The sequence below is a fragment of the Manduca sexta genome, chromosome 27, assembly GCF_014839805.1.
Source record: "Manduca sexta isolate Smith_Timp_Sample1 chromosome 27, JHU_Msex_v1.0, whole genome shotgun sequence".
In the NCBI taxonomy this organism is placed as follows: Eukaryota; Metazoa; Arthropoda; class Insecta; order Lepidoptera; family Sphingidae; genus Manduca; species Manduca sexta.
The window spans coordinates 20,916,406-20,932,903 of record NC_051141.1 but is presented as its reverse complement, the minus strand read 5'-3'; the positions used below and the strand labels follow the sequence as shown (position 1 = coordinate 20,932,903).

General features: G+C 38.6%; 1 protein-coding gene across 1 annotated transcript; it reads right to left on the bottom strand.

Moving 5' to 3' along the window:
• Positions 1–3: 3 nt before the first annotated feature.
• Positions 4–15,314, bottom strand: LOC115440550 (titin). The gene is made up of 7 exons (XM_037443747.1): positions 15,153–15,314; positions 6,409–14,379; positions 5,138–5,493; positions 4,547–4,825; positions 4,006–4,266; positions 3,481–3,537; positions 4–1,178 (listed from the first exon to the last, which is right to left on the bottom strand). Exons 2-7 carry the CDS (start codon positions 14,220–14,222, stop codon positions 145–147), a joined length of 9,801 nt encoding a protein of 3,266 aa, XP_037299644.1. The 5' UTR covers positions 14,223–14,379; positions 15,153–15,314; the 3' UTR covers positions 4–144.
• Between the last annotated feature and the right edge of the window lie 1,184 nt (positions 15,315–16,498).

The following is a 16,498-nucleotide window of genomic DNA, read 5'->3' as shown; positions in this document are numbered from 1 at the left end:
CACATTTTCATATGAAATGATTTAATTAATAAAATTTTCATAGCTTTTTAATAATAACTATTTGTATAATAATCACGATAACAAAATGGACAGACAATTATTATGAACACAAGGATAATTATTGTATACAAAATAATTTATCAACTAGTTCTGTGTAACTTCAATAGATGGCGTGGTGATGAATAATTTACTAAAATTATGGTTTGCTGAATCCTGTTGAATCATATCAAAACAGCAAATCCCGTCAAGGCCTTTTGAACCTGAACCTTTGCCTCCTATGGCGAATTTTAACCCTTTCAATTGTTCTTCTGCTATAGTTTCGTGTAACGATAGCGAAGGCTCATAATATTCAATCTGCTCCGGACATTCACATTCAACCTCTTTTTTTGGCGGAGGAGAGTCATCACAAGTGCAACTCTCCTTGTCAAGGGTTTCCAGTTCAGCGAACGCTTTATAATAACTTAACGCTTCTTCAAAACTCAATTGCTCCTCAGGTGGCGGCTTTCCCTTTTTATGTAGTTTAAAACCAGATGTGGTTTGCGTCAAGTCGGACTTCATTTTTAATATCTCTCTCTCGCTCGGCGGTTCAGGTTCCGGTATTTCTTCTTCTTCAGGTGGCAACTCTTCAACCTGTGGACATTCGCATATAACCTTCTTTCTTTTCTTTTTGTCACTGCACAGACAAGGTTTTCTAGGCGACTCTGGCAGTGGAATTGGGGGTTGGAACGTGATAGTTTGTTTTTTACCTCCACAGGGAATTGATTTTTTACATTTGATAATTGATTTTGGCTCTCCACATGGAGTAGGAGGTGGACAAATTGCGATTGGTTTTGGCTCTGCACAAGGAGGTGGTGGTGGCGGGCATGTGATAACAATTGGTTTTGGTTCTTCACACGACATTGGTATTGGGCATTTGATGATCGGTTTGGGCGCTTCACAGGGTGGCGGTGGGCACGTAACTGGTTCTTCTTCACAGAAACAACATTGGCAGCTGACGGATTTGGTGTCTTCGATAGTGTCAGTGACACAGGGTGGCGTGGGCTCTCCACAGTCGCGTGGCAGTAGAATTTTCGGTTTCTTCTCGTTCCCTTTACACGGGCAATTCACCAGTTTGCCCTTGACCATGGTGGGCTGGCCGCACGAACCGCACGTCCCGCAGGTGCCCCAAGACGGACGAACTATAATGAAAAATAATTATTAAGTATTTTGTTTAATTATACCCTTGATATACTAGCAATATTCATGTCAAAAGTCTTTAATAAAAAAAACAAACAGAAAGGGCGTATTTAGAAGAGGTAAGACATTATTATTGTGCAGTCCGAATTTTTGTTTATATAGAGTCATTTTGAGATTGCGTCAATAGATGAAACCACATAGATACTCGGTTTTAAATACCTTTGCTAACATTGCGCCAAAAGACAACAAATAACGAATATGTTTATTAAAAATCCTGCTTTTTATCTGATTATGTTGTAGTTTAGTGTGAATAAGGCATAAGCGTAAGTATATTTCTGACTAGAAGTTTAATGTTGCCGCGGCAATAAATTTTTTTAGAGGACCTAGTAGTAAGTCGAATGAGGTCAAATAATTTATTATTGATATTTATTTTGTTTGAAACTTACACTTTTTATGTCACATCTACAGTTCGAATAGTAATTTTAAGTGAATTGATTGATGGATACTCGAAAACCAGTATTTTCATAATCAATGTAACTTTTGACCAAATATTATCTTATAATAGGAATAATTTTGCGTCGTATATTGTTTTCTTTTGTCAAAAATGTGTTCAGTAATGGTATTACATAGTGTTATTTTTTTAATAATTAAAATCTGTTGGTGTATACATTTTGCAATTCACATTTCAAATATTGCAATATGTAAAAGTAGGGCATCGGGGGCGTATCGAGCGTTGCCATTCTTTCGCGGGTATAATAATCCCAGATAAAATATTGTGTCTGTATTTCAACTCTTCTGTTTCTTGACATTTAGGTAGGTACCCTTTCTACTGAATTCCAAGGCTTATTATAATTTGTGACGTTTACCAGATTTCAAGTCGGCGTACGTCGATAGCGGGTAAATAATAACACAGAAGTTGCAAGTTTTACTTTCGGTATCTCTTCTGGCAGTTCTCCCTTTTAGTACTTTTCAGTAAGTGTTCTTACGTCATTTGAGCCGTTTAACCTTCGAACTATATTAATTGTATTTTGTTGTTTAAGAATGCCGGACATTTGAAGTAAAAATGAATAAAAATTACCTGGTAGCAGTATAATATTGGGTTGTGATGTTAATATTATAATATATGATTAATGTTAGGACGCATTGATGAGACGATGGTTTCTTTTCAGTTTTGGTTCTAATAGTTTTATTTACTTTTATTTTTTATTTTCTTTGAGGAATAGTACAATTTAAAAATTGTTTCAATTTCAATATTTCTATATTTAGGTTTGATAAGTGATACTTAAGGCGATACCTCAAGGTTCATTTTCATACATTTTGTTTCGCCTTTAATCTGGGTAACTAAACAAGTATTGGCAAGTAAAGAATTTAAATTCACGTCTAAATAGTGATTAGTTCTCGCAGTTGAAAGAAAAATGTAAAAATAATTAATAATCATGGATATTTCTGTTTGTTTAGTTACCCAGATTAAAGCCGAAACAAAATGTATGAAAATGGACCTTGAGGTATCGCCTTAAAGTTTAAAATTATCTTAATTTTCTTATTTCTAAAATATAATTTAAATATTTTTTCAGTGCTTTTTATTATTTTGTCTGATAAACGTATCACCCAATATAATAATGTACTAAAACAAGATTTTGTTTCATCACGAGTCTCTCTTTTAAGTGTTTAAATTCTGTGGTATTTTCAGCCGATAATGACAGTAATGTTCGTAATTACCTAGCAACGATCACCGGGTTAATCACTCTTTGCGACGTAAATATTTTATAGTCGTATATTCCATTAGACAGTGACGTCATCTGAGAGAAAAACATTACTTTCTATCGGCAGTCAGGACATGGTGTACGGAGAAGAATGAGATTGAGAATAATTAAAATTTATATACAGGACAATTACAGAAAAATAAAACTTATGTATATCTATATATATAAAAATGAATCCCTATTTCCTTTGGTCACGCCATCACGCGTGAACGGCTGGACCAATTTCACTTTTTTGTTGTGTTGGTTATTGTCAGGATAAGGTTCTTACGAAAGAAAAAAAAAACAAAAAATTGCGCGGAAAATTATAAAATTTAAGAAAACTTAACCAAAATATTAATTTTATATAACTGTCAATTGTTTGAAATAACTGTCAGCGATTGACAGAATGCGAGCTGCAAATTCATAATTAAGACGGGACAACGTCTGTCGGGTCAACTAGTTATATGTAAGTATTATGTATAAAAATTATGTAAATTAAATTCAACGGCCGAATTTTGACCTCTGAACGACAACGTACTTCTCTACATTTGGTTATACTTACTTCTCGGCGTGATGACCGGCAAGCTGTCCAGTCCACAAGCTGCGGGTTGCGTCCTTACTGAAAAATTTAAACTGAAGAGTTATGTTATATTTTAGACTGTTATGCTCAATTTGTTACTTGATCTTACTAACATATTTTTTTTTGCTTAAATTATATGGCGCCACGGGAGTAAATAGGATTTTGACCTAATGGGCTTCTTAGAAATATGGTACCACTCAGTCCAAAGGTAGGTTCTAGTATGCATTAATGCAGTACGCAAATCGTTCAAATAATAATTAGATTTTACATGAATTACGCAACGGAAGCCGGCAGGTATCAAATTATATGGACTCTTCGTCACTAATATCCTACTGACAATATTGTGCTAAGTTTATAGCGAGATTTCGTCTAGGATGATACCACTGCCTTTTCATACTAAACACGTACATGAAAGCATTATTAATTAAGACAATATATTTATGCAACAGAGTATTCATTCAACCATCAACTGTACCACATGTACATTCTTTACAACGAAAAACTCACTTTTAGGTGTTGGAGGTGAAACAAGACAAAACCCTCTCTTATCGTGAGACACATTCGGCTCTTCAGGGCCGCATGACTGATTGTGATACGTAGGCGGTGCCGCCTTCCGTCCGAACCTAGACACGTCATGACAGGTGTTGTGCCCCGAGCAGCTCGGTACAATGCAGTGTCTGACCGGCGTAGGATCCCTCGGGACTCGTCGGGATGGTTTGATACTCAGGTTCATCCTTGGGGCGTTGGCGTAGGCTTCGTGACTAAGACCTGATATCATGTAAAGATAATGTAAAGGTTTTGAAACCAGCGCGAGTGTTTTCTTTTTTAATTCTTTGAATGAGGAGAAGAGCTTGCGGTTCACCTAATGGTAAGTGATACGACGGCCCATAAACAGTAAAAACACCATCCAACACCTTGAATTGCAAAGTATTGTTTGGTGTTCCACTCCGCTCGCCATCCTGAGACATGCTACAAGTCTTGTTATGTCTAGTAGTAACATTGGCTACAAAAGTACGTTGTACGTTTAATGCATGTTTAACGATGTTACCTTGTGCTACTCCCTGCTTAGCAATAAGGGGTGTGATAACTTCCGAGACAACACTGGCTACGCAGTGCAACTCTGTGCGAAGTCTCGATGACTCGTCGCCGTTCACAGGACAACAGCAAGGCCTGTCGGACGTGGTGTCCATGCTCGCAACGCGGCAGTTCACCTTTCTCTTCAGTTTGGCTTGACACACTTTATCTTGAGAGTTTTCCCGAATTGTATGTCTTTTCCCTTTCGACGAGATTTTGAATCCCTGTGTTGTTATTCTGTTGTTTGGTTGATCTGTAGAACACAAACAAAATTGATTTAGAAATATCGGCTACTGCTTTTAAATCGATTAGGATTTTCTATAAATTAATTAAAAATCCATTTATATGGTGTAGGAACATTATTATATCGCTTGCATTAGTCCGGTCGACCTTGTAGTCAGTCTCATAGAGCACAAACCTAAAATCCCAAGCTTCCGATTTAGGGTAAATGTGCCGAGCGGCCAAAAATACACAACTTCTCAATTTCCCCATCTATTGCGTACCTAGGTTTTCGTAAAAGGTTAATTAAATCATTTGTCTACCTGTATTCTACGAAAAAACTTACAGACATCTCGTATAATGACTCCATTGTTCCATTTATGTGCATATTCAGACATCTCGATGCATATCGTAGAGCTAAATCGAGTCTCGGCTGGGTCCTTATCAGTCGTCGGCACAACCACGAAGATCGACGACGTATCGGACACGAGCTTTTGCGAGATGATCTCGTCCACCAAACCGGTAACGTCCTGATCGCTATTTAGATAACTTATTACAACTATAGGATCCTTGTGTGATTCTGCCTTCTTGTGTGAATCTTTGTCACTAGCTTTCACGTTTGAATGAGACATTCTGAATATAACTATGTCACTTAATTTACGATGGCCAGTTCTTCCTGTGTGTTTGTAAATGTTTCTGTTACTGAAAATGAATATTTAGGTTAAGGTTTTGTCGCCAACGAGATTGAGATAACTATATTGTTCGAACCTACTCGAAATTTAGGTAACTTATATTTTAAAAAATAAATCTCATATTCCTACAATATATTATCTTAACTTTGGTAGTTTATTATTTTGTTGTAATTTGGATATTGTATCATTATTTTTGTTGCACAATAAAATGCCTTTATAACTAGTGATTCCGTGCAACTCCTGAAGTACATCATTTTAATATGTTACCAACACTATTAAATAGGCAATTACATAAGGAATATTTCGTTGTAACAATTTTTAAAGTGACCTAAGACTGTTATTCGTAAGTCTTTGCATATTCCCGTAACTCTTGCGCAGAAAATGTATAGAGGAAAGTTCAAGGCCGTTAGCTAGGGGGAGTGTCTTAACCACGGCCTTGTTTGAACCTTTCATGACTTTATAACAGTGATCCGTACTCATAAATGCGATGTAACTGCTTGTCTATCTGTTATGGTTCCATAGCTGATTTACACCAAATTCGATAAAATTTGGTATAGAGATAGTTAATTACTTCTTACCTCGGGAAAATAGCGGGAATTTTATCCCGGAAATCTTTTTTGCGTGAGGAAGTGCAAGCAAAAGCTAATAATAACACATTCATCTATTCTGCCCTGGTAATCGACATAGCAGTGACTCAGAAAAGATGGTTCTGCTCTATTACATGGTTAACTAGATTGCTATTGGTCTTACTGCTGTTTATCAAACAACAAAATGCATTTCTAATTTACGTAGAAGTATGAAACCCAAGTAGGAAGAAAGTTCATTAAACGTACATTCTAAGTCAGTAAAATTGGCCGTATTAGATTTACTGCCCTCTCGATTACCATGGCAGTATTGGGAGGAGCTATGATAATGATCCTCATACCTGGTTTCCAGTTCTTTGCTGTATTCAACTAATTTTCGAAGGTATTCACTCTCTTCAAAACTGTCGTTGCTATAGTTAGTGTCAGATTGTGAGTAGCACAAGTAATGACTGCATCGAGAGGGATTGCTGGTCTCGTCTATAGATATGACGCTGATAGTGGCAATATCATCAACACTCGACGAAAGACTCAACGATGACTCGGTTTTGATAATTAATATCGAGTCAAAACTAGACTCCGTAGTTTTTAAACAGATGTTCGAATCGGATGAACTAGATTCCACGGACCTAAAGCTGTTTATAGTCTCAGAAGTGTTCCAATTGTTTTTAGCGTGTTCATCCAATAGCTTAGATTTCAGCTGGTATGTATAATCGTAAATGCAGGATTTACTTTTGTCATTATAAAGGTTTTTAGGTTTATGTTGGACGCTCTCCGTCGAGTTATTCGAGTACACTGGACTATGGAATATACTTTTAATTTCTTTATGTAGCTTTGGAGCTTTATCCTGCTCTTCTTTAGATGAAGATATGAAGCTGTCAATTGAGTTTGAAGAATGGTAACGTTGGTTAAAGTATAGAGAGTTGGGAATCTTGCTGGGTGTTTCTTGTAGATATAAAGGTACGCCAAGGGCGCTCCCAACAGTAACCTTAATCCCTTCATTATCAGTAAATACCCCGTGTTTAACTCCTGGAACACATTCATCGGGACACGGGCATAGAGAGGAAATATCTGGAGATGTGACTCTAATTTTGACGTAGCTATGTTTAAATCTAATCTTCTTTTTGTCGCAACCACAGGCTTTTTCACAAACAGTAGTTTTCGTTATTTCCTCGAGTTCTTCGGTTATCCCCGCAGGCCTAACCTTTTTTAGTTTCCTTATTTTTCCAGCTTTTTCCGACGGTGTGGGCTCTGCAGGTAATCCTGATGCTTCTCGAACTTTTTTGACTAGCGCTTTTTCCGATGGAGTTTTTCCCATAGGCAGAGGTAGACCAGCATCAGCTAAGCCTTTGAGTATTCTTTCTTTCTCAGCTGGTGTTTTACCAGAAAGTGGTGTTAACAACCCCGCAGCTTTTGCTTTTTGCAAAACTTCTTGTTCTGATGGAGTCGTGGGTGCAGCTGGTATGCCATATTCAGTCTTTATTTTTTTGATCATGGACTTTTCTGATTTTGTTTTACCTTCTGGTAATGGCAAGCCCGATTCTGCTAATCCTCTAATTATTCTTTCCTTTTCGGCAGGAGGTTTGCCTTCAATTGGAGTGAGCAAACCGGCAGCTTTAGCAGCTTTTAACTTTGCCGATGGTATTCTCATAGATGGTGCTCGCGGCATAGCACGTACCTTACGTACCAGTTCTTTTTCGGATGGTGTTTTTCCTTCTGGCAACGTTATGCCAGCATCATGCATTCGTTTTAATATCTTTTCCTTCTCAGCAGGGGGCTTGCCTTCCAATGGTGTCATAATTCCGTCTGCATAAGCTTGTCTATGCTTTTCCCGCATAGACGGAGTTTTTGGTTCTGGCGGCAAACCAACTTCATCTCGGACTTTATGTATCAATTTTTTTTCTGAATCCGTTTTTCCCTCCGGAAGAGGTATACCAGCTTTCGCAAGACCTTTCAGAATTTTCTCTTTTTGTGCAGGTGTTTTACCTTCTAGTGGCGTCAACAGACCAGCTGCTTTCGCTTTTCTAATTTTTTCTGACGGTAAGCCACTGTACGGAGGACGTAGCCCTATATCGGCACGAACTTTCTGAATTATTGCTTTCTCTGATGGAGTCTTTCCTTCCGGTAGCGAGCGTCCTTGTCTTGCTAAGCTTCTTAAAATTTTCTCTTTTTCTGCCGGACTTTTGCCTTCAAGACTTGGCGGTGGTGCAGCTGCCACCAATTTTTTTATCATATCTTTGTCAGATGGTGTAGCTCCTTCGGGAATTGGTAATCCTGCAGCGATTCTTTCTTGAATTATTTTCTTTTTCTGTGCTTTTGATTTTCCTTCTAAAGGAGTGAGTAAACCAGCAGCTTGTGCTTTTTTTAAAATTTCCTTTTCAGATGGTGTTTTACCGATTGGTGTTATGTAACCGGTTTCAGCTTTAACTTTTTTTATTAATTTCTTATCTGATGCAGTTATGCCTTCAGGTAATGGTAGGCCAGCCGCGACTCTGCCTTTCAAAATCCTTTCTTTTTGTTGTGGCGTTTTCCCTTCAAGCGGCGTCAATAACCCAGCTGCTCTCGCTTTTCGCAACTTTTCGGAAGGTATTGTTATAGCTGACGGAGGAAGTCCAACTGTAGCTCTAACTTTGTTTATTAGCGCTTTCTCTGATGGAGTTCTTCCTTCTGGCAATGGCAAACCTAGTTCCGCTTGACCTCTTAATATTTTTTCTTTTTGTGCATGAGATTTACCTTCTAATGGTGTAATAAGGCCAGTAGCTTGTGCTTTCGCATATCTGTCTTTAAGGGTTGCTGTTTTCGGTTCTGGTGGAAGTCCCAAATCTGCTCGAACTTTTTCTACAAGTTTCTTTTCTGAAGCCGTTTTGCCTTCTGGTAATGGTAATCCATGCTTAGCTAATCCCTTCATAATTTTTTCTTTTTGTTCAGGCGTTTTTCCTTCCAAGGGAGTTAGTAGACCTGCTGCTTTAGCGGCTCTTAGTTTTTCAGATGTAATTCTCACTGGTGGTCTTGACACTCGTCTTTCAGATTCTGGTGTTAAAATATCACAAATACATTCGTCACTGGGTCCTTCACCTTCTGTTATGACTTTTGCAGTTTTTTCCTCTAACTTTTTTGCTTCGTCAGGTGGCAACACAGGCCTAATAGATTTTCTCTTCGGGACAGTTGCTTTTATAGTTTGGATCATAGCTTTTTCAGATGGCGTCCGCCCTTCTGGAAGCGGTATTCCCATTTCAGCTTGAGCTCTAAGAATCTTTTCTTTTTCCTGTGGAGTCTTGCCTTCTAGTGGTACTAAAATACCTGCAGCAGCCGCTTTGCCATATCTTTCCTTATCTGCTGCTGTTTTGGGTGTTGGTGGTAGACCAAGATCAGCGCGCACTTTATCCATTATTTTTTTCTCAGCCGGTGTTTTAGCTGTAGGAAGAGGAACACCGTGCATTGCTAGCCCTTTAAGTATTTTTTCCTTTTGATCTGGTGTTTTACCTTCCAGTGGAGTAAGTAATCCAGCTGCTCTTGCTTTTCGGAGTTTTTCTGAAGGAACTCCAGCTAACGAAGGCGCTCTTGCTGCGGCCTTAACTCTCGCGATAAGCGATTTCTCCGATGGCGTACGTCCTGCAGGAAGCGGCACGCCCATATGAACCATTCCTTTCAAAATTTTTTCTTTTTGAGCTGGGGTTTTACCTTCTAAGGGCACAATGAGACCTGCAGCTTGAGCACGCGCATAATTTTCTTTATCTTCGGGTGTCTTTGGTTCTGGTGGAAGACCGAGGTCAGTGCGTAATTTTTCAAACATTTTTTTTTCAGAGGGTGTTTTGGCTTCAGGTAGTGGTACGCCGTGCATCGCTAAACCCTTCACAATTTTTTCTTTTTGTTCAGGTGTTTTTCCTTCCAGTGGAGTTACTAATCCTGCCGCTTTGGCTTTTCTTAGCCTTTCTGAAGGTGGTCCTAAAATAGATAACGCTCTGGGAGCGGCTTTCACCCTTGCTACGAGTGCTTTCTCAGATGGTGTTCTTCCGACAGGAAGGGGAATACCCATATCTGCCATACCTCGCAAGATTTTCTCTTTCTCTGCAGGCGATTTTCCTTCTAAGGGTACTATAAGGCCAGCAGCATGCGCTTTTGCAAATTTTTCTTTTTCGGACGGTGTTTTGGGTTCAGGCGGTAGACCGAGTTGGCCACGGACTTTGTTAATAAGTTTTTTTTCTGATGCTGTTTTTCCTTCTGGCAGAGGTATACCATGCATGGCTAAACCTTTTATGATTTTTTCTTTCTGTGCAGGAGATTTACCTTCAAGTGGAGTTAACAAACCGGCAGCTTTAGCTTTTTTCAGCTTTTCTGATGGTATTCGTGGAGCTCTGGGAGCTGCTTTAACTTTAGCGACAAGTGCTTTCTCAGAAGCTGTTCGTCCTTCTGGTAACGGAACGCCCATGTCTGCCATATCAGTAAGAATTTTTTCCTTTTCTGCGGGAGTTTTTCCTTCCAACGGTACAATAACTCCTGCTGCCATTGCTTTGGCAAAATTTACTCTTTCTTCTGAAGTTTTTGGTTCTGGTGGGAGACCTAGTTCGCCACGAACTTTTTCTACGAGTTTCTTATCTGAAGAAGTATGCCCTTCAGGTAACGGTATGCCATGCATAGCTAGACCTTTTAAAATTTTTTCTTTCTGGGCTGGAGATTTGCCTTCTAGAGGAGTTAAAAGTCCAGCTGCTTTAGCTTTTTTAAGCCTTTCCGATGGTATAGGAGGTGCTCTAGGAGCTGCTTTTACTTTTGCAACGAGCGCTTTTTCTGATGGCGTACGACCTTCTGGAAGAGGTATACCCGCATCTGCCATGTCACTTAATATCTTCTTTTTTTGAGCTGCTGTTTTCCCTTCTAGTGGAACAATAATTCCTGCTGCCACACCTCTTGCATAATTTTCTTTCTCTGCAGCAGTTTTAGGTTCTGGTGGAAGGCCAAGATCTTTGCGTACTTGGTCGACAAGCTTTTTTTCAGATGATGTTTTTCCTTCTGGTAACGGGATGCCGTGCATTGCTAAACCTTTTAGTATTTTTTCTTTTTGTGCTGGAGATTTTCCTTCAAGTGGCGTCATAAGCCCTGCTGCTCTAGCTTTTCGTAACTTTTCTGAGTGTACCATAGGATGTCTAGGGGCAGCTTTTACCTTTGCAACGATTGCTTTCTCTGAAGGTGTGCGACCTTCGGGAAGAGATAGGCCCATGTCAGCCATGTCATTTAAAATTTTCTCTTTTTCTGCAGGTGATTTTCCTTCTAGTGGTAATATGACACCCGCAGCCATAGCCTTCGCATATTTTTCTTTTTCTGCCGCTGTTTTAGGTTCAGGAGGAAGTCCTAATTCACCACGTACTTTATCAATCAATTTCTTCTCGGATGCTGTTTGTGCTTCAGGCAGTGGAATCCCATGCATTGCTAATCCTTTAATTATATCTTCTCTTTGCTCGGGAGTTTTACCTTCAAGTGGGGTTATCAACCCAGCGGCTTTTGCTTTTTTTAACCTTTCAGATGGAACGCCAGCTAACGGTGGTCCTCTACGCGCAGCTTTTACTTTAGAAACAAGTGCTTTTTCAGATGGCGTTCGTCCCTCTGGAAGAGGAAGGCCCATGTTTGCTATATCAGTTAGGATTTTTTCTTTTTGTGCGGGCGACTTTCCCTCTAATGGAACTATAAGTCCTGCAGCTTGGGCTTTATCATACCGGTCTTTTTCCGCAGGTGTTTTTGGTTCTGGCGGCAAACCAAGATCAGCGCGTAATTTTTCAACTATTTTTTTTTCCGACGGCGTTTTTGCCTCAGGAAGCGGAAGACCTTGCATTGCTAGACCTTTTATAATGTTTTCTTTTTGCGTTGGTGTTTTTCCTGTTAAAGGTGTGAGAAGACCAGCAGCTCTAGCTTTCTTCAGTCTTTCAGCAACAGGTAATATTTCTGACGGGGGTTTTGTAGTCGCTTTTACTTTGGCTATAAGAGCCTTCTCGGACGGTGTTCGTCCTTCTGGTAAAGGCAAACCCATTTCAGCTTGCCCTTTAAGTATCTTTTCCTTTTGCGCTTGTGTTTTTCCTTCAAGGGGAGTGATGAATCCAGCAGCTATTGCTTTTTTGTAGTTTTCTTTTGCTGTGGGAGTTTTAGGCTCAGGTGGTAGACCCATATCAGCACGCACTTTTTCAATCAGTTTTTTTTCAGATGCTGTCTTACCCTCTGGAAGAGGTATTCCGTGCCCTGCTAAGCCTTTGAGTATTTTTTCTTTTTGTTCTGGTGATTTACCCGACAAGGGAGTTAATAGTCCAGCAGCTCTGGCTTTGCGGATTTTTTCTGATGGTACCATAATAGATGGTTGAGGCTTGACCGTGGCCTTAATTTTGTCTATTATAGCTTTTTCGGATGGTGTTCTTCCTTCAGGCAAAGGTAAGCCAAGTTCAGCTTGAGCAGTTAATATTTTTTCCTTTTGTGCTGCTGATTTTCCTTCCAATGGTGTCAGAATGCCTGCTGCGGCAGCCATTCTATGTTTTTCTTTCATAGAACGGGTTTTAGGTTCAGGTGGTATACCCATATCTTTTCGAACTTTATCAATAAGTTTTTTTTCCGATGCAGTTTTACCTTCAGGAAGAGGTATCCCATGTTTGGCTAAACCTTTAAGTATTTTTTCTTTCTGTGCTGGTGTTTTACCTTCTAGTGGTGTTAAAAACCCTGCAGCCTTGGCTTTACGAAGTTTCTCTGATGGTACGCCAACCGTTGGAATGGATGGAGCAGGTTTAACAGTAGCTTTAATTTTTTCTATCAAAGCTTTTTCAGAAGGTGTTCTACCTTCCGGCAAAGGTAAGCCAAGCTGAGCTTGCCCAGTCAAAATCTTTTCTTTTTGCGCTGCTGTTTTCCCTTCTAAAGGCTCCAACAGACCTGCTGCAGCAGCTTTCCTGTGCTTTTCCTTCATTGACGGGGTTTTAGGTTCAGGCGGTAGTCCCACGTCTCTTCGCACTTTTTCGATAAGTTTTTTCTCTGATGCAGTTTTCCCTTCAGGCAGAGGTATACCATGTTGAGCTAAGCCTTTAAGTATTCTTTCTTTTTGTTCAGGAGCTTTGCCTTCTAAAGGTGTTAAAAAACCAGCTTCTTTGGCTTTTTTTAGTTTTGATGGATGCACTGCAGTTACTGATGGTAAAGATGTTTTGATCTTGTCAATAAGCGCTTTTTCGGATGGTGTACGCCCTTCTGGGAGTGGTATTCCTAGTTCCGCTTGTGTTCGGAGTATTTTTTCTTTTTCAGCTGGAGTTTTACCTTCAAGTGGAACAATTAAGCCAGCGGCTTCGGCCTGGCGCATTCTTTCGCGATCAGCTGCAGATTTCGGTTCTTGCGGTAACCCAAGTTTAGTCCTGATTGTTTTTATCATTTCTTTTTCGGATGGTGATTTTCCCTCGGGCAGAGGAGCGCCAGACATCGCAGCTTGCTCAAGAATTTTCTGCTTTTCTTCGGGTGGTTTCCCTTCAATTTCTTTTTCTAATCTTTTAACTTCGGCTTTTCTTCTTTCTTTTTCTGCGACTGTCGCCACAGCGATGGACGATGGCCGACCGGAGACCTTACGCAATTCACCAAGTCGTCGCTCCTCTCTGGGTAGATGGCCGCACAGGATGCAATTGCAATTGTCGCAGTTTTTCTTTTTGTAACAATCGTAAAGGCTTTTCATGACTTCAAACATGGCATCTGAGTTGCAGGAGCAGCAACAAGACTCCTCCTTTGCGTTCAGTTGGCATCTGTAGATTCGCCACTGGGGTTGTGTTAGTGGATTTTTAAACGCATTCATACAATTTGATGTTCGTCGTTCTGACATTGTATTTACTATAAAGTCAGAGCGATAAGGGTGTTTATTTTTGGTAGGAAATATGTCGGAACTCCTGACTTTCAATTTTATTTTCTTTTTGCGGTTCACCGTTGGCAAACTGGAATGTTTTTGCAATTTGATTCTCTTAGGTGGTATTGTAGACCTCGAGAGAACGGCAACGAGTTGTGCAGGCTCTTGGTAGGGTTTAATCTTTTTTCGTTTTTTATGACTGTTATACTTTTTCTTATGAACAATGATTGTTATGTTTTCGACGCCATTACAAGGACTCTCTTCTTGAGCCGTGTAAGAACTTTTGTTGTATATTGAATAAATTTCCTTCATTTTAATTATTTGGTATTTCCAAAATACAATAAACTTTTCTTATGCCAAGTATATCTTACGGTCTATTAACTCTGTAATTAAAAGAAATAGAGAATTCAGGAGTCACGTCTCGCTCCTGCACTGCTAACAAGCAGCGTTTATTATTGTCTTCGATACACTGCAAAACAAAAATATTATTAATGTATTTGTTATAAACTTAGTCCAACAATACTTCAGTAACAAAAAAAGGTTATAATACCCAATGACATTTTACAAATAGACGCGTCATACCCTAACAAAATTGCACATAAAAACAGCGGAGTATTTACTATAGTCACAGCCCTAGCGGCTCGCATCGATACGGCCCGAGCGAGCCCGAGTGGTTCCGAATGGGCCGAGCGTCGGCCGCCCCGTCGCAATGACAGTCGAATGAAATGCATTTATTAGTTTAAAAATAAGTTAAATAGTGTATACTTATTACTAACGTATGAAATGAAACGTTTTTCATTCACAGTTGGAGTATAATTTTTACATCGTCTAAAAACACAGGAAGGCATTTTATTTATAAAAATACAAGTTAGTAATTCAACTAGCCGCGACAGTGGTTGGAGGTTGACTAAGTGAATGTCGGGCAGTTACCTTACTTTCGTCTTGCCAGTATTGAGCTCGGACAACGTATCTATGTAATAAAAACATCTTAGATAATACCCAAGGATATATTTTTATAGATATTAAATATCTGTAGCCAACTGAAGTTACAGTTTGTTACCTAAGGTACATAATAAATAACATGGGACTTCCGTGTAATTATGTATAGGAAGCAAGATTATCTTTTAGTCCCACTATACTTCTTATTCCTGGACTTTTACGCAGACAGAGACGAGAGAAAAACCTGTATAGTAAAAAATGATACCTAAAATTTCAATTAAATTTTATATTGTGCCTCCATACCTTTCATTTCCGTGTTGGATACTTCTTAACGGCTCTAGAAAAGAGTAATTTATCGCGTCCACACTTTTCACATCTTATATGATTTGATTTTTAAAATATAATTATAAAAATTTACGTATAATTTCGAATGATTTTAATTTGTCACAAATTATGACTTGTTTATGAGAGGTGTCTCTGAAGACGTCAGTTTATTTTTCGAATACTTCAAAATATGACATTATTGGCTCCAAAAAGTACCCTATATTATTAATAAATTAAGCCTTGGCTATTACTCTTACTTCTTCAATTATTATTCTGGGATATTATACTAGATAAGTACCTCATTACTACGAAGTTAAGGAAAAGAAAAACATAGTTTCCGGAATTTCGGAAATATTTTGTTCTCGTATATAGAATCCACCAGCTAAATTAATACATTTTGGTCTTAATTGATTGAAAAATTAGCGTTAATTGGATTAAATTAGTGTTCAAAATATGAATTTATATAAAGTTTTGATTACATAGAATAAATCCGTGGTAAGTATGGACGGACCTTTTTTTATTAAACAATAACTGGCTCCGTGTTCATATAAAACGTACTTGTATGCATTATGTATGTGTTCAACCCTGATAACCGACGGTATCGCTCCGTAGTCTAATCACAATCATAGATATTATGTACTTAAACTACTGCGCTTTACAATTCAGCTACTTTAAGTCAATTCAAGCAAATTTTATAAGAGAGTTAAGGTGGCCAGTATTTATTATGTTCTAGAATTTTACTTATCCGCCTCCGTTTATTGATATTATTATGTGTATGTACGGCCTCACACTGGCATTGTCTCTTTCTACAGAGCGATACATTTAATGACACAACTGCCATTGGAGCGTCACCAAGCAATGTTTAGTACTATATTATAATTCTCTTTATGCAGTACCGAATAAATCAGAGAGTAGCGATTCAAATAAAAAAGTTGTCACATTGTACGGACTATCCAATACCCATAGTTCTCAACAGGACGAGTTACGTTAATGTGATACTAGATGGCGTCACTGTCATGAAAAAAAATAACTTTTGTGCAGTTTGTTACTTACTAGTATTACTATTAATTAATTATTATTTCTCTTTATTTTGAAAGTTATTTTTTCATATTTTTATATATCATAATCTTAAAAACATCCATGTATATAAAAAATCAAAACGAAATTATCACACTTCGATGGCGAGGCAAAGACTCAAGCCACATTATTATTAGATACTATTTTCTTTTCAATTTCTAAAAGGATATATGTTTTTTTCTGTGGTTTCTTTTTATTTCTCCTAGGCCCTTGCTTACAAAGCTAGCTCACTGAAAGCTTTAAAGATT

What these genes read in the sequence shown, in the direction of transcription:
- LOC115440550 (XM_037443747.1), bottom strand. Translation starts at nt 14,222, where the DNA reads ATGAAGGAAATTTATTCAATATACAACAAAAGTTCTTACACGGCTCAA. An exon ending in AGCAAAGAACTGGAAACCAG is followed by an intron (nt 5,494 to 6,408) that starts GTATGAGGATCA and finishes ATTCATTTTCAG; the next exon opens with TAACAGAAACATTTACAAAC. An exon ending in AGTCATTATACGAGATGTCT is followed by an intron (nt 4,826 to 5,137) that starts GTAAGTTTTTTC and finishes TGTGTTCTACAG; the next exon opens with ATCAACCAAACAACAGAATA.